Source organism: Oryctolagus cuniculus, chromosome 12 (genome assembly GCF_051225735.1).
Source record: "Oryctolagus cuniculus isolate XC-2025 breed Fujian yellow rabbit chromosome 12, ASM5122573v1, whole genome shotgun sequence".
NCBI lineage: Eukaryota > Metazoa > Chordata > Mammalia > Lagomorpha > Leporidae > Oryctolagus > Oryctolagus cuniculus.
The window spans coordinates 96,105,365-96,128,729 of record NC_142878.1 but is presented as its reverse complement, the minus strand read 5'-3'; the positions used below and the strand labels follow the sequence as shown (position 1 = coordinate 96,128,729).

At 44.9% G+C, this 23,365-nt stretch overlaps 1 protein-coding gene across 1 annotated transcript in view; it reads right to left on the bottom strand.

The window, feature by feature from the left end:
• Window positions 1-20,966, bottom strand: part of LOC103345879 (uncharacterized) — a 98,176-nt gene extending 77,210 nt beyond the window's left edge. The window contains exons 1-2 of the mRNA XM_089311024.1: window positions 20,627-20,966; window positions 20,172-20,364 (exon numbers count right to left, since the gene is read on the bottom strand). Of these exons, the coding sequence (XP_089167150.1) occupies window positions 20,172-20,364; window positions 20,627-20,966 (533 nt within the window). The remainder of the gene's footprint in view (window positions 1-20,171; window positions 20,365-20,626) is intronic.
• Between the last annotated feature and the right edge of the window lie 2,399 nt (window positions 20,967-23,365).

The window sequence follows — 23,365 nt, the reverse complement described above, 5'->3', positions numbered from 1 at the left end:
AGCAAGCTAATAAAAATGGTAACCTGTAAGGGGAAGAGACAAGTGGGCTGGAGGGGCAAGGATGTATGCAAGACTTCCGAGCACATTTTCCTACACAGTTCAGCCTTTGAGTTCTGCAAATGTGTGTATAAAATACTCAAAGAATTAAAAAAATAAATTTATTAGTGGGAATGTAGTTTTTTAAGTAACTTTCCCTTTCTCTTATGAAGAATGTTTCTTTGGAAAGTAACCCCAGTTATTTTAAGATCCTTACAACATCTTTAACTATTTAGAAAAGAAGCATGGTTTGTCATTCATGTAGCCTGCCAGTCTATCATCACACTGATTCAGCATCAATCAGTTGTGTGCCTTGAGTTACTCTCAGGACGTCAAGACAGGTTCTGATACCTTCTCATGTTCCTCGGCTCAGCCCCCACAGCCAGCGGTAGCAGGACAGGCCAAAGAACACGGCTCAAAGGCTGACCACCCACAACTGTGTCCTTAGTACTGCACTGGAAGAAACATACATGCTCTGAAGAAATCAGCTCAAATTAAATGACCCAAGAAAATCAAAGATGACTTTCTAATTCCTTTTACTTTGATTTTGAGGCTTCGAAACAATTTGACAAAAAATTCCATAGTACCATCTTGCCTCCAAGTTTTTTAAAGTCTTTGGGGGTTCTAGAAAGATATTTTCTTTCACATACAATTAATACACTTATTAGTTTTCATTTCAAGAGCCTTCAGTAGATAAGCTCTGAAATATCTTAAAATTTTAGAACTAAGAGATATCATGAAATACTATGCTATATTATGAAGAGTTAAATTTCGGAAAAAAATACACCAACTTCAAGAGCTTTGTGCTTGTCTCTGTCAAAGTCTATGGGCAACATTCAATTTTTATAGAGTACAAAGTTTAAATTAAGACTGCTTGGTCTTCCTTTTTTTTTAAAAAAACACACTTTCCCTGACAGTATCAATGTACTAGCTTCTCTAATTCTTAAGTTCCAACAAAAATAACTACCTTCAACTTTTTTGGATAAACAGTATAAGGCTTGCTTGCTTTCTGATAAAAATCCTGGAGCCAGGAGCTTCTTCTGGGTCTCCTACATGGGTACAGGGGTCCAAGTACTTGAGCCATCTTCTGCTGCTTTCTCAGTTAGCAGGGAGCTGGATGGGAAGTGGAGCAGCCAGGACTGGAACCATAGGTAGTACTTTTTACCTGCTATGCCACAATGCTGGCCTCAATTTGCTTTCATTCTAGAAGCAGTGTAAGACAGATGACAGTTTTTGTTTGTTTTTGTTTTTGTTTTTGTTTTTTAAGAAAAATGACAAGCCCCATACCTCAAGTAGGACTTTTTCTGGCCATATTTAATATTACTAAAACAGAACAAGAACAACTGCTTAAAATACAGAAGTTCTTTGGCTAAAATCTCAAAGATCATACTTTGATTCAGAAATCTTTACTTATTTGTAAAGAACAAAAATCAGTCTGAATGTTTCATCTATTTTTAGGGATGTTAGCCCTATTTTTAGGGATTTGGAGGGGTTGAAATCAATGTAAAATAAGGCTAATGCTAAATAGCAATTTATAATAACATGAGTTCTTATTCAAAAAATAAATGCACTCTACTTGTAGCTTTCTCCAGAGTCCAAGGTGTATATAAAAAGAAAACTTGTAAACAAAGGACAGGAGAAATAGCAAAAAAATCTAACTTCAGAGAAGAGCAAAGATGTCTGGAAACTGGAGTCTCTCATAGGCCTAATTACTGGAGTGCCTGTGTTGGGAGGGAGAAGAGTGGCTGTGAGCACGAGGCTGGAGTTTCTGAAGCCCATGTGGGCATCTGTGGGCATCTTCCACCACTTCTGGGCAATTCTATTAGGCAAAATCGAACTTGTTCTTTCTCGCTCAGAAAAGACAGCTTGTCTTGGTACCAGGGCATCTCTTTAAATGTTCAAATTTTAAGAAACGCATAGGCAAAAACAAAGGATCAAGAGTGGGCTAACCTTGAACAAACAGAAGAAGAAAACAGATTTTCAATATAAACAAGAAACCAGAACAATCAAATTGAAATCCTCCAACAGGACACTGCAAATGTGTTTCAAGTGCTACATTTCCTCCACTGACTGCAACTGAATGGCAGAAAGGGCATTAGAATCAGCAGTCAACAGACTAACACTAGATGCCTTTGGGAGTGGGTAACAGACCCTTCTCCATCACTGCAGCAGACAATGACAGAAACTCAAAATGGACAAAAATACTATCAAACACACAAAGATAGGTCATCCAAGTAGTGAAAACCCATCAGGCCAAGATGCCAGAGAACACACTCCACAGGATTCAAAATCACCTCTAAAATCTAAGCCACCAGCTGGTGGGTGTGGATAGATCACACTGATGACAATCAAATCCAGACATTCTCACAGGCACTCAGCCACTACAGGGTCCTCCACAAACCATTCTGGGAGCAGCGGTCTCATCTCCTTCAAGCACAACACCTGGCAGACCCCTGTCAAGAAAGACCCATCCCTCCCCTGTGAAGACCCTTCTCTGAAGAAAGGTGGGGGGTTGCCCATGGCTAGACTGCTTGCACTCTGATTAACAACACCCAAGCAGCTAGGGAGGTAGCTCTTGTGTTTCATACACCACAAATTTCTGTTTTTCACACATACACACACATACTATACTATGCTTACCAGTTCCTGGGAGGCCCCAAAGCCTGACTTATCACACCAATTTGTATTCAACAATGGGCTGCTGATTCTCCACCCCACTTCATGACTGGCCCCTGTGGATCTGTCTCAGGGGCTACGCCAAAGAGGCCTACACTGTCGAAGGACTTCTGTGGCATCTCAGCCCCACATTTTTCACTTGGTGCTAGATGGCATCTATGTCAAAATCTCTATTCTATCCCAGCTGAACTCCCAATCACAGAAAGAATCATACTGTCTAGTGACTTGAATAAATTTGATTGCCAATACTAAATTTACTCTAGAGCCTCATCAACAGAACTATTCCTTCTCTGCTTTGTTTTTTAACTAAACCACCTAATGCAATGGCAGGGCTGAAACAGTAGGTCAGTAAAGTCACCAACAAGCCCAAAACACTCCAAAAAGTCAAAGAAATATCCAACATTTGTTGGAGAAAGTGCCAGAAGGCTAGAGGAAGAGACTATCAACAAAAGACTAGAAGAAAAGGACAACCAACACAGTTAAAAGGTCATGAAACAAGTAACAAAGAATGACTCCTGTGTATTCTATTTGAGATGAGGAAGGAGAAATATATTAGGGGTTCATCTGATCTGATAAATTAATGACTACAATAATGGTTATGATTTATTAAGCAAGACACAGTGCTAAGTGTTCTACATACATTATGTCTTCTAATCCTTAGAAAAACCTTGTGAAAGAGAATAACTTTGTCTTATAAATGAGCACCTGAAACACACACAGATTACATAACTTGCTCAAGGTCACACAGTTCATGAATGGCAGAGTCAGAATCTGAATTCAGCTCTAAGACTCATGACACCACACTACAGTACATGACTTAAAACCTGACTTAAACCACAGTTTCTATGTGCATAGGGTTTTTAAGATTTATTTATTTACTTGAAAGGCAGAGAGAGGCAGAGGCAGAGGCAGAGAGAGAGAGAGAGAGAGAGAGAGAAAGAGAGAATAAGTCTTCCATCTGCTCATTCACTCCCCAGATGGTAGCAACGGCAGAAGCCGGCAGCTTCTTCTGGATCTCGCACGCAGGTGCAGGGACCCAAGCACTGGACCATCTTCTCCTGCTTTTCCAGGCCATAGCAGAGAGCTGGATCAGAAGTGGAGCAGCCGGGACTCGAAACGACACCCATATGGGTTGCCGGCACTGCAGGCAGCAGCTTTTCCCACTATGCTACAGTGCCAGCCCCTGTACATAGGTTAACAAGGTATCAGTATGTGCTAATATGAAGTAACGTCTGAGATACAGTAAGTCAAAACAGGTTAAGTGTGCTCCAGTCAGCCCCTCTAGTACACTACCAGGTGTATAAGACAAAGGACTGGAGGGAATACACATAGAATAACCAACATTTCCGAGACTGGAACAGTGGCAGCCTTAAATAAAGGCAACTGTGGATTTGAGAATCCAGAAAGTACACACTTTTACTACTGCCTTTTGCTATGGTAAGAATTTAACCAACTCATGTCATTTTCCATAAATAAATACATAATAAAATAACTGCTAAAACCAAGATCCTGTAATGAAAAGATACTTTGGCAGCCTCTGCTCACAAAATCTGAACAATCTAAAGAACAAAGGAATGCCCATTTTAATCCAGCATCCTTTTTAGACGTCTTCATCATCAACATTGCTCACATCCTAAGTATGGACCAAACCAGCTTCTACCCATGGAAAGGAAAAGGCTGTTCCTATGACCCCAGAGAAGACATTGCAGAAACCTAGACAGAGGCGTGGAAAGAAGAAAGGCCACAGAGAAGAATGGGCAGAGGACAGACCCAGGGGAATATGGTCACTGAACAAAGCTAAAAAGATGAAGCATGGAACCATCTAAGCAAGGTTAGGACATGGAATTTTCCAGATGCAAACAAAACCCCTAACACTTGAAAACTAATTTCATCTGTTGAAATGAATAATACTCTTGAAGAGGGGTGGGAATTTGGGAGGGAGGGAGGGTGGAGGGAAGAATCATTATGTTACTAAATTTGTACTTATGAAATGCATGAAGTTTACATATGTTAAAGAAAGAAGTTGCTGTGAAAACAAATCAGCATTTTTCTACTTACCTTTACTTTTAGAACTGCTGTAATTTTATGTTCATTCAAAATTGTTGGCAATGCTTATTAGTGCCCTCCCCACCCATTTTCAAAAGGTCTGAATACTATTTGCTTAAAGAGCAGAAACTCTGGACAGTTTAAGCATAAAGAGGGAATTCACTGGAAAACAAATTGGAGTAAAAACCTAACATCCAAACCTCAGTATAGACATGAACCAGACCAGCTCCAGGCTATAGGGATTTGTAGAGCTCCACAGAAACAAGGCAGGTCATGATGGACAGAGAGATGGCCAGTGGGTTCCCGAAACTGGTATATTGTAGCGAGTCAGGTGCCACCCAGTAGTTGCCTACTACACTACAGCATTCACAAAAAATGCTCTAATTTACATTTGTACAATTAAAAAACTCAAATACTCTACATACTAAATTCATGGACATTTAAATTCACAAATTTTCACTTACAACCACATGCTTCAAATATTATTGTGCATACCACCATAAAAAAAAGTCAATGTGCTACATAGATTCCATATCAGAGTTGTTATTGGAAGAATCTTACAGTAGAATCATAAAGATTAAACAGCACTAACCAGAAATCAATGGTACAAATATGTTTATCAATTCATCTTTCAAAGGAATTTTTTGTTCTTACAATGAGCCTGTAACTTAAGAAACAGCATGCCATGCCTTTTTCAAATACATGAACAAAATAAGGCCCCAAACAATAATTTAAGTTCAAACAGAATTTAATTTAAGCTCAAATAGAAAACAAGCACTGAAATCCAATGTCCACTCACATGCTCTCAGGATGAACCAATTAACTCTTTAATTCCCCATTCCTCCTAAAATCCACTAACACCACATTGCACTCAATTTTAATTGCTTTCATAATTTAAAAAGGTTACAAATGCTTGCCGTTTGAAGCAGACTATTGAAAAAGAAAAGAAAATATTCCTCCCCCTCTACAACACAGAGATAACTGTGTCAAGCAGGCTGCCCTACTCCTTCAACCATACTCATTACACTATAAAAAGCCAAGTAATTTCTTACTTGCTGTTTACCTAATGTTATATCCCCATTACTTTGTTTTTCTGAGATTTTACATCATTTCTTCTGTAAAAAGCAACAGATGCTCAAAGAAGATCAGAAAACAGAGACAAATAAAAGGAAAGACCCACAATCCTACTCACCAAGAGGCAACTGCCATCTCAGTGTTCTGGCTCCAGATCCTTTTCCACTTGTACAGAGGGCACTTCAAAAGTTCATGAAAAATCAAGTTTAAAAGATGAGCTCTTGGCCGGTGCCGTGGCTCACAAGGCTAATCCTCTGCCTTGCGGCGCCGGCACCCCGGGTTCTAGTCCCAGTCGGGGTGCCGGATTCTGTCCCGGTTGCCCCTCTTCCAGGCCAGCTCTCTGCTGTGGCCCGGGAGTGCAGTGGAGGATGGCCCAAGTGCTTGGGCCCTGCACCCACATGGGAGACCAGGAAAAGCACCTGGCTCCTGCCATCAGATCAGCGCGGTGCACTGGCCGCAGCAGCCATTTTGGGGTGAACCAACGGTAAAGGAAGACCTTTCTCTCTGTCTCTCTCTCTCACTGTCCACTCTGCCTGTCAATAATAATTAAAAAAAAAAAAGATGAGCTCTTTCATACAAAGAAAATGAGAAATCCATGCAGTTTTTTCATAATATACATTTTCCATGAACATCTCCAAGACCTCTCATATATGCTGAACACTTTTCATGTCAACTGGAGCCACTCTACAGCACCCTTCCTAAAACCTACACAGTACTGTAGTCCTCATACATGCTATATGATCCACTAAAAAAGCAGCCAGAAAGATTCAGATCCTCTTCATTTTGGCCAGGATCACCTGGTGTTGACTGGAACACAAGAGACAGAGGACTCAAGCCAACCCTGCCTATACCATAAAAGCAAAATCACAGAGCAGGTTAGGTCGCCCAATGTGTCCTCACTAACTGATTTGTGTCGCTCCCCCTCTTCGTGGAGGAACGACACAGGACCCTGCGCTGTTCTTTCGTCTGCTCGGCCCTCCCCGGGTTTGCTGCTGGTTCTTCCCGCGTTGGCTACCGTCCCTTCCACCTCTGTGGAAGGGCGGTTCCCCCTGCCACTTTTCCCCACTTCCACGGGGGAGCGGCACACCGCCGGCCGGCTCTCTCGGGGGCTGCTCAGGTGTTCCTTCAGATGTTCCTGGTGCATGTTGTCTCTCTCCTCCTTTATAGTCCTCTTCCGCCAATCCCAACTCTGCTACCCACACGCCGAGTACGCTGCTCTCCTCCAATCAAGAGCAGGTCCTGCTGTTTATTGGTTGAACTGGAGGCAGCTGTGTAGAAGCTGTTTCCTCCTCTCCCAGTGCCATATTGTGGGAGAGCAGATGCATAGAATAAGTCTTAATTCCAGTAACAGTATAGTCCGAGTTGCTCCCCACAATTTGGGATAATTTATTCACATGCCAAATGAGGTTGGCATTGTTTTTTAAAAATCTCTTTTGTTGCCAAGGGTATCTAAAATGAAACTCAGTTTATTCATCCAAGAAACAAAAACTTTGAAGGCCAAGTACTTGTGAATTTTTTCCTAAGTTTTAGTCACAGCTAATAAATGCTAAATTTTTTATTTGCTGTGAAGAATTGATCTACATTAGAGGCATTTTACAACTTGTTTCATGCTTCTGGTTGCACAGAAAACAGCAGTTAGAAATGTAGACAATTTTTGACGAACTGTAATCCTCCACATTAGATATAAGTAACTTTCAAAGTTAAGGAGTTGTTGGTGAGCAACCATCAGCCAACTAAATATCAAGTTACCTCATCAACGAAAATGACTGCATTCTCAACTGTCCTTAACTCTCAAGCACTAAGGTTATCTTAACCATGTACTTTTTTCCATGTATATGCTTCTTTGAATTGTTGCTAAAAATACCTTATCCTTTTGGCATTTAAAGTAGCTGAAAGCCAAGAAGACCCAAGTTTTGTCTTCCCCTATCCATGGCAGCAAAACCCCAGTTCAGAATGTAACTTGAAATTCACTGCCTAACCATGGAGGTCTTGATGTTTGGCACCTGTTCAGCAAGAATCCTATTATTCTATAAGCACCAAGTTCAAGTCCTCTGGCTCAGTCTTTCTTCCTCTTACATCTCTGTTCTCCGAATCGCCGCACCTCAAGCAGGGCCTGCTACTTCTACCCCTATTCATGTCCCAAAAGCTGACCTCTCAGACTCTCTGTGGCTTAAAGCTTCCGCCTCACCTCAACCCCTCCACCAGCCACGGTGAACTGCACTGCAGTATCTTAGTATCAGTGCACTTCTGCCCTAATCAAATGTAAGCTCCATGAAGTAACAAACAATTTTATTAGCATTATGCCTTTACTGCCTTACACATCTTACTCGCTAAAGCAAACTGAATTACCTATACTCTCCTTAATTGACAAAAACCACACTTATCATGTATACTATGTTGTTTTGAAATAAATATACACTGCAGAATGGCTAAAGTCAATTACAATGCCCAGTAGTTCACAAACTTTTTGTAGCAACAACAGTTAGAATCTACCATCAGCAAATTACAAGAATAAAATACACTGTCATTTCCTAGAGTCACCTGCCAATGCAGACAATCCACTGTCCTCAGGTGCTTGTTTCCTAGTGTTCCACCTATGCTGTGTCTAGGCTTGAATTTGTTTTAATCCAGCTTGATTTCACTATGCTTCTGGACCCTAAGAACTCGGGCCTTGCAATGAAAATGAAAGATTTCTCAACCATTTATCTTTTTTTTTTCTTTTTTTTGACAGGCAGAGTGGACAGTGAGAGAGAGAGACAAAGAGAAAGGCCTTCCTTTTGCCATTGGTTCACCCTCCAATGGCTGCCGCGGCCGGCGTACCGCGCTGATCTGATGGCAGGAGCCAGGTGCTTATCCTGGTCTCCCATGGGGTGCAGGGCCCAAGCACTTGGGCCATCCTCCACTGCACTCCTGGGCCACAGCAGAGAGCTGGCCTGGAAGAGGGGCAACTGGGACAGAATCCTGCGCCCCGACTGGGACTAGAACCCGGGGTGCCGGCGCCGCAAGGCAGAGGATTAGCCTAGTGAGCCGCGGCGCTGGCCCATTTATCTTCTAATAGTTCCTCCCCTACTCCCTATTTCTGGAAATTCACAGAAGGCAATACTGAACCTCTCATTCTCAAGTTCATGAGTTTTAACTTCTCATTTTCCATTCTTTATTCCTCAGTACTGTATTCTAAGCAGTTTGATCCAATCTCCTTTAAAATCAATAGCTTTCTCTTCAATTATATCTACAACTATTTAACCTGCCCATTGAGGTTACTTTTTAAAATTTAATGACTATAATTTCCATTTCTAAAAATTCAATTTGGTTCTTTTCTGTGTTCTTTTTCTCATCTGCAATCTGCAATCTTTCACTGGGGTCTTACCTCTTATCTCCAATCATTTTAAATAAATAATCTCTTTCATATGTCCTATCATCTACCTACTGAAGTACTAATTATCTTATTGATAATCTGCTCTCTTTCATAGTAATTCATTTCATTGTGTGGCTGGACAGCTGTGTATTGTAAGCTCATCTTTGGCACGAGCTGTTTCTTCAGTAGACACCAATGAATTGGCTCTGCAGGACAGCATCACAGTTCCTTCTAAGGGCTCTATTAGTGTCCATTGTTGTGGACTAGGTTCTGTGCTAATTTCTCAGCTTGACGGTTAGATTTTAAGAAATTGTGGATTTGAACTCACTCCCATTGTGAGCTGCAGCCTTGGAATTTAGATGTCTTGTTGGTTTACTGTTTATTATTAATCCCAATTATCACCAGCCCTGAAGCACAAGGTTCTCTGCACTTTCTCAGACTAGCAGTCAAGTTGTTCTCAGCCTTCTCTCACAGATGTAACAGCCCATCATGATTTTGTGCTGGAGGACCTCCACTCCACCCTCCTACTGTATGCAGGCCTCACACCACCTCTGCTCCTTCAAGAGATCCTCCAGACCAAGCCTGTGGCACTTGTACCCTCCCAGCTGTCAGTTTTCACCTCTGGCACAAGGCATTTCATGGTCTTTCAAGCTCGCAAATGTTTTGGGCTATTGTTGCTATATTTTGTCAGCAATTTCTGTGCTTATAGGAGAGTAAGATGGGCAGTCTCCATAGGAGCTGTGTTGGCAATGTCGCTGGAAGCCTCCAGTAGTTAGAACATACAAAGCTGGAACATTAACTTCAGAAAATTGTGATGATTACTTCCATTTTGCCAATGACAATGGCCTACATTTTTTTCAGCCTTGACAACAACTTTCAAATTTGGGGTAAAAAAATTCAAGACATACTAAAATCATTTTCTCGCTATTTCAAATGCCTGTCTACTCATTTAATAATTCTAATTCATCTTGTATCTCACTCCTAGAATTTTAGTGAAATCAGAAGACTGGAAAAGATCACCACTTCCCATCTAATCAATGAATCCAATGGTCTTTTTAGTACTCATCTCATTCACCTCTCTGCAGCAATATTTTTTGATCATTCCAGTTTTTCTATTCCAACACTACCTCAGGTCATTTTTTTCTTTACTGTTCAATTTATTTTTTTAAGATTTATTTATTTATTTATGTGAAAGGCAGAGTTACAGAGGGAGGGAGGGAGGGAGGGGAAAAGGGAGGGAGAGAGAGAGAGAGAGCGAGGTCTTCCATCTGCTTGTTCACTCCCCAGATGGTAGCAACAGCAGAAGCCAGGAGCTTCTGCCAGATCTCCTACGTGGGTGCAGGGGCCCAAGCACTGGGGCCATCTTCTACTGCTTTCCCAGGACACAGCAGAGAGCTGGATTGGAAGTGGAGCAGCTGGGACTCAACCGTCGCCCATGTGGCATACCAGCACTGAAGGCGGAGGCTTAGCCCACTCCACCACAGCACCAGCCCCGGTCATACATTTGTTATCGCTATGTTATCAATCATTTCCTAATATATGCCCTTAACTCTCCCCTCTAGAATTCTTCCAGTAAACCATAATCAGATTAATATTCCTATAATAGTTCTCTCCTTATATGAAGCATTCACATTCTCCATCTCCAATACAGTGACTCATTATTCCCTAATACTGAGAAGACATTTTGTGGATTTCTAGCCACCAACGTGTAAACAGTAACACCACCTCACAAGTGCTAACTGCATACTATGTACTTGATAAGGCGCAAAATACCTCACCTGTTATCAATTGATCCTCACAATACCTGTATGAAGAAGGTTCAACTACTACACAATTCTTCAGGGATGAGGAAAATAAAGCTCGAAGATTAAGTAGCCAACTCAAGAAAACACAGCTAGCAAGAGGCTGAGTCAGTTTTATTTTATACCAAGTCCAGCCTCTTAAACAGTGTATATTATCCACAAGCACTTGTACCCAAAGCCCCTACCCTTCCTGTGACTGTAAAAAACATCCATCCAAACAGCCTCTTAAAAGCTCTGCCTGGTTGCTTCTATAGGGACCTCACACTAATGCACTCAAAACCAAAATCAGGATCACACTGCCCACGCTGTGGTGGTCCAATCACAGTGAAAAACTTACTACCCAACCAGTCATGCAAGTCAGAAACCAGAAATCACCCTTATTTTCTCACTCACCTACATCTGCAACCTATGACCAAATTCTGACCATCTTCTTCCTCTCTAACCTCTACGGCATCCATCTTCCTCCAGCCCAAGAACCACACCACCCTTGCCCAGCTGCTACAGCCTAACTCATCTACATTCTCATTTCTTTCAACCCATTCTCCACTGTGCAAAACAAACCAAAAAAGCACATCCTCCCCAAAAGATGATTTTAAAATACAAATCTTATTTTTTCATCAATTTGAGACTCAAAATCATAGCTTTAAGTCCATCTTTATTCCAGAGTCTGAAACTATAGGAATGCAAGTATTGGTGACATCTGGGTTTCAGTAACAAAGCAATTTGCAGTGAGCCAAAAATGATGCCAGGACAGAAAGAGGAGCAAACTGAGAAATGATGACTAAGAGGACAGCACCTGAGGTTTTCAGCACTTGGCTCCAGTGACTCCTGAAGCAGAGCAGAAACCTAAACCTGCCCACATTTCAAGGTATTTTTCTCATTACACTGTGATACCCCAGGACCCTTCCAGAAAAACCCTTTTTCTCTAAAGTAGTTCAGACTAAGTTTCTAGCTTGCAACCAAGATTCTTTGCTAAGAAAAAGGCTTTGAAAGAACTATGGTAACACACTTATAGTATACCTACAAAGCAAAAACTGAAATTCCACATAAAGTAAAAAATACCTTTGCCTAGCATATATATACATACAGTCTATGTTTGTAAACTCATGCACCTCTTCCATTTAAAGATGTTACATAAAATGCTTTAGGTCAAGCCCATGCTTTCCTTTATGTTCTCCAAACCATCACAGTAAGGGCTTGATGAAAGCGGAAAAAAAAAAAAATCAGGGGCAGGCATTTGCCCTTCCAGTTAAGACACCTGTGTCCCTATTAGAGTACTGGGGCTCAATGCTCAGCTCTGGCTCTGGAGTCCAGCTTCTGCTAATCCAAATCTTAGAAGTAGCAATGATGCCTCAATTGGGTCCCTGCCACTCACATACGAGACCCAGATCAAGTTCCTGGTGGCTGGTTTCAGTCTTGGTCCAACCACAGCAGGTATCCAAAGACTGAACCAGTAGATTGGAGCACAAGCTGTCTCTCCCTGCCTCTCAAATTTAAGAGTACTAACAATTTACATCAGAAGTAAAAGCGTAACTATACAATATAAATCAGGGCCTGCACTGTGGCGTAGCGGTAATGCCACTGCCTGCAGTGCCGGCATTCCATATGGGTGCTAGTTCAAGTCAAAGCTGCTCCACTTCTGATCCAGTTCTCTGCTGTGGAGGATGGCAGACCTCAGAAGGCAGTGGAGGATGGCCCAAGTCCTTGGGCCCCCGCACCCATGTGGGAGACCTGGACAAAGATCCTGGCTCCTGGCTTCAGATCAGCACAGCTCCATCTGTTGCAGCCAGTTGGGGAGTAAACCAGCAGCGAATGGCAGGTAGGTATCTCTCTCTCTCTCTCTCTCTCTCTCTCTCTCTCTGCCTCTCTGCCTCTCTGCCTCTCTCTGTTTAACTGACTTTCAAATAAATAATCATTTAAACAAATACAAAATCATGTTATGTCCCTGTTTCTTTGGGTACAGCCCACACAATACAGCATAAATGCCAACTCTATCTAGGTGACTGAACTTTCCCCACCATTCTCTTTCCTACTTGTGATATTGCATCGTCAAGTATTATAAACTCACCTTGCTCTTAACCAAAATTTTACCTATTGCATAAATACTTTGTAAAGTAGTGTGTCACAGAAGAAACAAAGGAGTTGTAGAAACCACAGATTATATTCTATGCGAAGACTTTTTCTGTTGTCATCTGGTGGTTTGTATATAAAATCAACACTGACTTCCATCATACAGAGGGGCTTGGTCACACACTATCTTGTTCTTTCTGCATCATCTCCAACATCTAGGGAGAAGTCAAGGCAGAACTGAACCTCACTCTGAAAAAAACCCCTCTCTGACAATCAGAAACATACCACAAATAAATTTAGGACTACACTGAAAAAAAAAAAAACCCACAGACACTACCACCCCTGGAAGTGACCACCTTGTATAAATGTGACTAGGTTACAACAATGACATAAAAAAAAAATTCCTCCTTATTTCACATCTGAAATACTCAGATTTCTTGGGGTACTTAAGTTCCCACCCCCAATTATTATCAATAGTCACAGAGACAATAGTAGGAGTCATATTTCTCCCCTGGCCACCACAGTCACTCTTTGGTTACTTCCCCATATTCTTTTCTTGAAAACATCACCTGTGTTAAATCAAACTTAGAGTACTGCAAATCTCACAAGCTAAAGAATCAAACTTACAGAGTACTGCAAATCTCACATGCCTAAAGAATCAAACTTACAGAGTACTGCAAATCTCACATGCTAAAGAATCAAACTTACAGAGTACTGCAAATCTCACATGCTAAAGAATCAAATCCAGAATACAGAGTTCAGAAAAAGCAGCACACCACTGCACGAAAACCTGATTTTTTTCTGCATCATAATACGAGTTCCAGGGTCTAGCCCATTTTCTAAAGTTCACATCTGCAAAGACTACTTGATTAAAAATCATAATATTTTTTAAAATACAGCAAAGCCAAAAACATCAAGAAGTACCTTCTTAGCCCCATTCCACAAGCTAATCTCCAAAGATCAGTAAATAAATAAATCTTATCAGTTGTCAAGAAACTGGATTGATAGCTGTATCTTCACTAGATATTGCCTGAGCATTAGTGTCAACTAAGTCTATTACAGTGAAAAATAATTCTTGTGTTAATTTTAAGGACTCTCTGCTTTACTAAAAGTCCTTAATGAAGACAAGTAAGCCAAAATAACATGAGGTTGAGCACAGAAAACTCAAAACACCAACTACTAATCTCTTTCATTACTTATGGTCACTGTCCAGTAAACAGCTACATTCTTACAACCAATTCCTATCCCACATCTTGTTATATCTCTCAGAGCATCAATTACCTTTGGTAGATTTCTATTAATCTCATTACTCTTTCTTCTTCTGACCACTTAGATAAATTTTCTTAAAATAAGATGCTTATTTAATTCTCCAAATTTACAGCTTACATTGATAAATTATGCCACTAATTTGCTTTAGAGAACCTAAAATTTTGAGCATGAACCATTGTACGGCTAGAGGAAATGCATCATGTGTTAGCAGCATCTCAGGAGAAATGCTGTCTTCAACACTGAACATACCTGGCAAACTAAAATGAAGAGAGTTAAATTCTAGGGACTAAGACATATGGAATTACAGAATCCCCAAAGAGGAGACACACTTAGAGAGTCTGGTAAGGGCAGAAAAGATGTGACAACATACAGAAGATCAGAGAATCAGAGCAGAACAGATTTGAACAGTGAGTCTAACCGCCTCCCTCTGTATAGATGAGCAAACAGAGCAAGAGAGGCTACCCGACTTGCTCACACTGCAAGGCAGTCACAGACGAAATAAAACCAGAGCTACCGACGCTTAGCCCAATGCCTTCTCCATTCACTACATCGTGTTCCTAGGAAAGCTTTATTAAAAATATTCTCATTCCCACAATAACCACAGGGGAATGGGGCCAGCCTAATGCAATGATTCTCTGGCTTTAGAGCTGTCAGGAAGCCAGATCACCTAAATACCAACACAGCAAATGCATCAACAGAGATTCCTGAAGCAATGATCCCAAATATTTGTGGGCGTGTATGCTTGGATATAGTAAAACTAGTGTTAATATAATGAAGTTCCAAGATTAATTGCAATAAACTTCTTCACAACAGGTCTCAGGTATGGTCAAACTATGACAGTTTTGCATTTCAGGAATTCACTAAAAATTTTAACTGTAATTTCTATGTGCTACCAGAGGATGGCAGAAGGTGCCACTTGCAGGCTCAACTAACCATATATTCTCCCTCAGGATTATGGGTACAGTTGTTCATGACTTTTTAATTGGGAAGTGTACAAATTCAGGGGAAACTTTAAGAAAATGTGTTACAGAACCACTGAAGTCAAATCAGAATAAAAGGACTACATGAACTAAGATACTCACCTACATTACACACAATATATCATTGTATACCAAGAGTATTTAAACCAACTGAAATCAACAGCTTTGCATTTTCTAACTTAAGTGTCCCTCTTCTTCATACTATCCCTTTCACCCAGATTTTCATTCCCACCCTCTGCTTTCATGAATTGGACTTCAAGGGCCTACTTTCAGAACTACCATTTTCTAAGTTGCTTAGAGAAACTGAAGCATGAGCCATCACAATGCAGTTTGTGTTTCCTCCTGCTGCTATGTGCATTCCCTTCTCTATGTGTAGTCAGGCAATATCCCTAGCCTCCCGGCTCCTGGACACCTTGAGGAAGGCCAGAGAGCAAGCAGAATGACACTGCCTGCCACAGACCAACGCCATTTCACACACCCCATCCTATGCACCAAAAACCACCCAAGGGCTCCTCAAAAAGCCCATGGCTATGGGTATGGTGAAAAAAAATGCATGAATTTCACACTTTTTTGGCCAACATACTTCCATTTTTTCCAGGAATTTTTTGAAGTGGTACATTTAACTAGAAAGACTTATCATTCATCACTTAATTACCCATTTAACTTGCAGTCTTTCCACTTTGTTTCACCTAAATATTTGAGAGTACAGGAAGCTTCCTGGATGTACAGGGTGATAATGGCTATTACTGGATTTGCAAGGCCAACAAAGTAGCCAATAACCACCTGTTAAATATGCAACAGCCCAAGCAAGGTAGCCTGGGACTCCTAGAAACTCAAGTTAAAGTTGTGAGGGGAAGGGGCCAGGGATAAGAGGAAGAGGGGCAATGAATCACTTATCGATTCACAGAAGGCAGTGCGGGCTCAAAGGAAAGCAGACTTGCAGTGACCTCGATCAACACTGTGCTGTAATTTCCCCAGCAAACAACTGACAGAAAAGCCTAATTAGGAGACCACCCAGGGCTGGGAACTGACTTAACACAAGTGAGCCAGGCCACAGGAAAGCATGCTAGGGTGGCAGAGAACCCAGAGATTATGAGATCAACCATCACAAGAATAAAAATGTAACAAGAGAGACAAGAATCACTTGTCAAACTTCTAAACAATGCCCAATTCTGAGAGTCAACAGACCTCAAGTGGAGCTCAAATTTTCAATTATTTTTAAGATTTCACCGGTGATTATGATGCATGCTCCAGATGAGCACCCAAGTAGGAGCTCAGCAGTCTGCACAGGAATAAACAGAACTCGCAGCTTAAAAGCAAGTAGCTCAGAGAGATCATGAACCTGGGACAGGCGTTAGTCAAGACAGGTTTAAGGTCCATAAGCTGCCGGAATGACTTGGGGGATGACTGGACACCTAGGACAATGTCTGAAGGAAAACTGAATCCTGTGATCTCACTTAAAGGCTAAGCGCTGCGGTTCTTAAACTTGGCTACACATTCTAATCAGCTGGAGAGCCTGGCTCTCTCCACCCAGGTCAAACCTCAAATCCATTCAACAAAGTCTGGAAGACAGATGGAGGCGCAACACTGAAAGCTCCCAAGTGCTTCCAATGTGCACCCATGTTTGAGAAACACCAGCTTAGAGAGTTCTGGGGAAATCAGCAGACTGGAGTGAGGAAAAACAAAGCAGTATACATCAGTGGTTCTGAAACTCAAGTGTATGTCACAATCCCACAGAAAGCAAGCTGCAGCTCAAGTTAGCACAGAAGGAGGTGGTCCCTTAAAGTTTTACCAATCCTCCAGGGAGCCGGTGGGTGGGGGAGAGTGTGTGCTCAAAGTTTGAGAGCCACTGGCCTAAGAGACTGGAAACAACTGCAGGGAGAAACTGCATGCTATGAACAACCAGGGACGGTAACTGACAAGAGCACTCCTATCCCTCTGGGACTGATGATGTGTCCTGAAAACCACCAGAACCAATACATCAGCAGTCAAGCTAAAGGCACCACTGACCACATGTGATACTTAGGATCCATCCTTCTCCCAAGCCACTCCTATCTGGCTTCTCAGCAGAAAGTATAAACAAAGTGTGTATTGCCACCTGCCTTTCAGAATTAAAGATTTGGCTTTTTAGGTATCTAGAAAAGTCAAAAGCAATTAAATAATCACCAATAATCAGTGTGCAACTCTTTGTTACCATGTAGAACAGAGTTACTCCAGAACATTAAAAAGGTGTTTTTTTTGTTTTGTTTTGTTTTGTTTTCTGTAAGATCTGAACTGCCTCCAGGGTCAACAATATCTTCTTTTGTAACTTCTGCTGATTATTTGTAACTTATACTGATAAATGATGCATTTATTCTCTTCCAGGATGATATGACCAAGCCTACCCAATAGCTTCACCTCGCTACATAGTAACAACATGGTGCTTATGACCAGTTGCAACTTACTGGTAACTACCCCATTTAGAATATTACATTGTATCTGATAAGATTCAAGAGATCACACTCCTTGCATATGACCAGCTCATCATCCCATCAGAAATCGCTATAGCAGCACCAGAATTTTCATTTTCAAGATACATGAGCTTTTGTCAAACGGTGACATCTCCTCTGTAATATGAATTTTCAATGATATAAAAAATGATGGATATATTACACATTTCACAGAGAACAGAAACCTGTCAATGAATTTAAAATTTGTGACAATCTATTTGAAATTCTACACTAAAAGATCTGTACACTTTTACAAACCATATAAATGTAAAACAGATACCAATGTTTTTACCGACAAGGAATAAACTATTCCTCCCTAAGAAAGTTTGGCAGTTGCCTTAGTATTTTAATTAATGTATTTTCATTCATTTCTCATCTGTAAAAATACTTCAAACAGCCTTCAGAGTGCCAATGACCAAAACTTTACATCCATGTAATAAACTTCAAAACAAAGCCACTGATTTTCCCCACTGTTTCAATCTGTGCACATCTTCAAACACGTAAATGCAAATATCTTACTGTAAAGTGCAAGTCACTTTTTTTTTAAGTTTTTTTTTTGAGTTTAAAGAAACTCAAAAGGCTTCCATAGCCTTGGAAACTCATGACTGGAGCATAGGGAGATTACTGATGCCATAAACAAGAGTGTCAATTGGTTAAGTCAACAACAGGAGTCACTGTGCACTTACTCCTCATGTAGGATCTTTGTCCTTAGTGTGCTGTACATTGAGATTTAATGCTATAACTAGCACTCAAACAGTATTTTTCACTTTATGTTTCTGTGTGGGAGCAAACTGTTGAAATCTTAATGTATGCTAAACTGATCTTCTGTATATAAAGAGAATTGAAAATGAATCTTGATGTGAATGGAAGGGGAGAGGGAGTGGATAAGGGGAGGGTTGCGGGTTGGAGGGACATTATGGGGGGGAAGCCATTGTAATCCATATTCTCCTTTGGAAATTTATATTCATTAAATAAAAGTTAAAAAAAAAGAAACTCAATAATAAAACACCATTTCTATTCTAAAGGTCAAATCAAGTGATTTCAATTTCTTCAGTTAAACCTGGCTTCTCTGGCAATCCAGATCCCATTTTACAAAATGACTTAACAGACGCCTTGCTTCCAGACTAAGATATTAAGCAAGAAGCACAAATAAAAATGAAAACTGTACAACTAATGCTGGAGTTAAATTGAACATAAGCAGGACGATTTGTTTTCATGCAGTAAGACCTCAGGGAACCCATTTATGAACCCCTGGGGGAGGCACCATTCAGATACTATTAGATAAGCAGTTTAAAAATTTTGAGTTAGTTTCTAAACTGTGGCATGCGGGCTTTCAATTCAGACCGTCAACATGCTGGTGCGTTTGAATCCTTTCCTGTGCAGTAAGCTAAATCATCTGCACGTGACGCAGAACACAGCTAACTGGAGTTCAAGGCTGTCCCACGTCAGTCAACCTCCGAGTACCCAGTTCCTCACCGAGATGGTTTTCCAGGATACAGCTAATGAACACAGCCCAAAGTTAATTTGACTAGCGCTGCCAACAGCAGAAGAGCCTGGCTAACCTACAGACCTCATCCGAAAAGGGTGGTATGTAAGCGGCTGTTTCTCCCCCACCCCCTCTTTTAAGACCAGCGAACTGCAGCGGAAAGGGTGCTGAGGGGCAGGCGAAGGGCTCCGGCCGGCCGGGGACAGCTCCTTTCACGGAGATTCCCCCTCGCCGTGCCAGAGGTCGTCTGGAATCGGCAGATCGCCGCTTCCTATTTCAGCGATCACCACTGGAATGTTCCAAACCGAGGCCCACAGAGCGAGGGAAACAAAGCCAAGCCGCACAGCTGTGGGCACGGAAAGTTTTGCTCCACCGACCGCACACTCCCACCTAGGGGTCGGGCTCGGGGCAACCGCAGCAGCGGGAGGCCGGGGTTGCCCGGGAGGGGGGCGCCCAGCAGCTGGCGCGGCTGCATCTGACGCTGGGGGTCCGCGGGGGCGAGCCCCGCACCGCCGCCCAGACTCCGCGGGGCAAAGAGCGACACCCGTCCAGCGGCTCCAGCTCGGCGCGCTGGGTCGGACTCGGGCAGCCTCTCCAGGAGCGGGTGCCTGGGGCTCCCCTTCAAAGGCTTTCGTTCGCAGGGTGGGCTTCGAGGAGCTCACCTGCCCCTCCCCCGCCCCGGGTGGGTCTAGCGGGCACCCCGCGCGCCGCAGTCCTGGCCCGGCGGCTCGGGGGGCAGGGGACACCGCGCACCCGCGCTCGCAAAGTTCGCCGCGCTGCACCCCGAAGCGGCGCCCGACCTCCGGAGCCCGCCCCCGGGGCGGCGCCCAGGACCCCGACTGGCGCCCATCTCCCCAGAGCCCACTCCCGGCCCCGGCCCGCGCCTACCTTGAGCCAGCGCCCGCAGCAAGTGCAGCTGGAGCAGCAGCAGCGCCCACCGCCCGCGGCCCGGGCTGAACTTTGCCGCCTGCCGTCCGCCGCGCTGCCCTGCGCACTCCGCGTCCTCGCCGGCAATGCCTGGCGCCGCGCGGGGTCCCGGGCGCTCGCGGTCGAGGCAGGGGCCCGGCAAGGACCCAGCGCACTCAGGGAGCGGCGGGCCGCCGGCGGTCACCGAGGGCCGGGCACCGCGGACCATACCGAGGAGCTGCCATCCGGAGCGCCACGCCGCACCGGACGGCTGGGACGGCCCCGGGTGGACGCGGTGCCCGGCGCTGAGGGGCGGCGTCCCGGGTGCCCGCGTGAGGGGCGCGGCAGGGGTCGAGCGAGGCGGAGGAGAAGTCGTCAGCGGGGGCAGTTCTCGTCGCGACGCCCGGAGCCCTTCCGGGCGACCGCCGCGCTGTCACCCGGCGCTGAGGAGAAAGTGCGCCCGCCCGCGCGCCGGCTCTCGCCCTCCGCCGCGGCCGCCGCTCCCCATTCACAGCCCGGCCGCACGCGCCGCCCCCGCTGATTGGCCGAGGGAGGCGGCTCCGCTCCCGGGGCCCGCCCCCACGGCCCTCGCTCGTTTTCAAACTCGACGCGCCCGCCCGCCTGCAATTTCGCGCCGGCAGCGGCGCTGGACTCGGGCAACTTCCCGCGCCGGCAGCGCCGCTCCAAGTGCCCTGGGAGCCGCCCTGCTCCCCGCCCGGGGCTCTGCGCTTGGGGCGCAGTGGAAGGGGGCGTGGGGGTTCCGCGCCAAGTTGCCATAATTGCGAACGAGAAACGGGCGCCATCGGTTTCCTAAACGCTAGGGACAAAAGGCACCGTTTGGTTCAAAGCCGCCGCCTGCTCAGAGGAGTGGACATGGCTTCGTAGAGGCGTCCAAGGTCATGTTTGTCCTGGGGGCCGGCAGCACAGGCCGCCTCCGCCGCTCCCGGGTCTGGAGTAAGGGTCTGTCAAGGGAGGGGTTTCTCCCGGCCGCCCGGGGAGTATGTGGTAAGCATTAGCCGAGTTTATGGGATGAAGTAAGCGCTCCGGAGCGTAGAGGCCCGCGCGTGGCGGGAGGAGGGCTGGAAGGTGACACCCAGCCTGCTGCTGCTGGGAGTCAGCCAGGAGGAGCCCAGGGGCACGTGATGGTGATCGGGTGAGATCACCCAGTGGGGAAGGGCCAGGGGCCCGGGTGTGCGCCCCGAGAGACAGCCGCGTCTGCTGGGGTCCGCATCTGGACCCCAGGCGGGAGAGTGGGGAGCAGCAGGCCAAGGAGTCGGAGCCTGCAGAGCACCTGTGGGTGCTGGCCAGCATGGGGCAACCGAGACCTGGGGCAGCTGCCATGTGGAGGAGGCAGACGCTAGAAGGGACACACACACACACACACCAAAAAAAGGCAGGCAGAGATGGATGCTCTGTTCTCTGACAACATCGTGGAGCTTCGAAACGGGCTGTCTTCCCGCCTTGCTGTCCTCAGATGAGACAGGGGCACGGGTGGGCTGTCGTTTGTTTGTCGGTATTGCAGGCAGCCCTGAGCTGCTGCAAACTTGCTAGGTTGGCTGAGAGCCTAGGGAGGCTCTCAGTGGGCTCTCTGGGCCAGCCCTGGGCAGTGGCACCTTCTCACTGCCTGTATGTGAGAAGTGCTGGCAGGAGAAACCTCAGCCTTAACCAAGTGACATGACCTGCGCAAAGTCAGCAGGTCCCCTTCCCCCACTGCCCAGTCTCCATTGCTCTGAGCACCTCTGCTTTGCTGTGAGACTGAGGTTTGGGCTACACCCCTGGAGCAGATCGGGCTTTGAGGTCTTCCTACTTGTGACCTTCGGACAATTGTTGACTCCATTGCTGCCCAGAGTGAAGGACACTCCCCATCTCCCGGGGTTGTTGCAGGAAAGGGAGCTAACACACTCCATAAATGCTTCTTTTCCATCCCCTCCCTCGTGCCGGTGTGGCCTTGCTAGAGCCACTGGTTGTGTTTGGTCAGCAGCCCTACGTTCTTGAGTGTGCTTTCGAATCAGAGCTGGAGCCCATATCCCCAGCCGTACAGTGCCTGCATGAGCAGAGCTCGGGCTACTTCTTGGCTTCAGGACCCTGCAGAATTGCCCGGAGCCTTGTTTGCTGTGATGTATTCTGCAGTTCGCCGAAAGCTTTGTGGAAACTTGCTTGGAGATTGGAAAGCCCAGGCAGTGCAGGGGCGGTTGTAAGAGATGGATGACGTCACTGCTCCTAGAGAAAGTCCAGAGACCCCTCTGGGAAATTCTAATTCGAAATCTTCCTGCGGAGGCAAGGCTCTATTATCATCTCCGTTCTGCAGTTGAAGAAGTTGAGCCAAGAAAGTTTAATAGATGCAAAACAACTGTGTTAGAGCCAGGACCAGAATCCACCTCTCCTGAGCCCCGTCCTCAGACTGTGTTGCTGCTTCCAGATTCATTAGGTCATTATAGGGGGAGGGGCAGCTTACATGACAGCTGTTCCTTCTTTTAAAAAAAAAAGAGACTACTTCTGTCCAAAAGGCCAATTAATCTCTAACTCAATTTAAAAAAAAAAAAGATTTATTGGAAATGCAGAAGGACAGAGAGAGAGCAAGCACCTGCATCCATTGGGTCACTCTCCCAGTGGCTGCAATAGCCAGGGCTGGGCCAGGCTAAAGCCAAGAGCCAGGAACTCCATCCTGGCAGCAGGGACCTGTCGCTCCCCGTCTTCGTGGGGGAACGACACTAAGCCCTGCTTAGTGTCAAGTGGAATGGATGGCAGAACAAAGGGTATGGTGACTGAAACAGGGAAGACCGGAAGTCACTCTGGGGGCCTTTGTAAAATACCCGGCTGTGTGGCTGTTACCAGGCTTCACTGCAGCACCACACCAGGGCCCTATCCAGCAGCCATTTGCAATTCAGTGTCAGGGAGAACTTTCTAGCAATTGAAGGATTCTCTGATAAGCAGCTCTGAAAGGCAGTGAAACTGGTGCCATGGCTTAGGCCGGTGCCGAGGCTCAATAGGCTAATCCTCCACCTGTGGTGCCGGCACACCGGGTTCTAGTCCCGGTTGGGGCACCGGATTATGTCCCGGTTGCTGCTCTTCCAGTCCAGCTCTCTGCTGTGGCCAGGGAGGGCAGTGGAGGATGGCCCAAGTGCTTGGGCCCTACACCCACATGGGAGACCAGGAGAAGCACCTGGCTCCTGGCT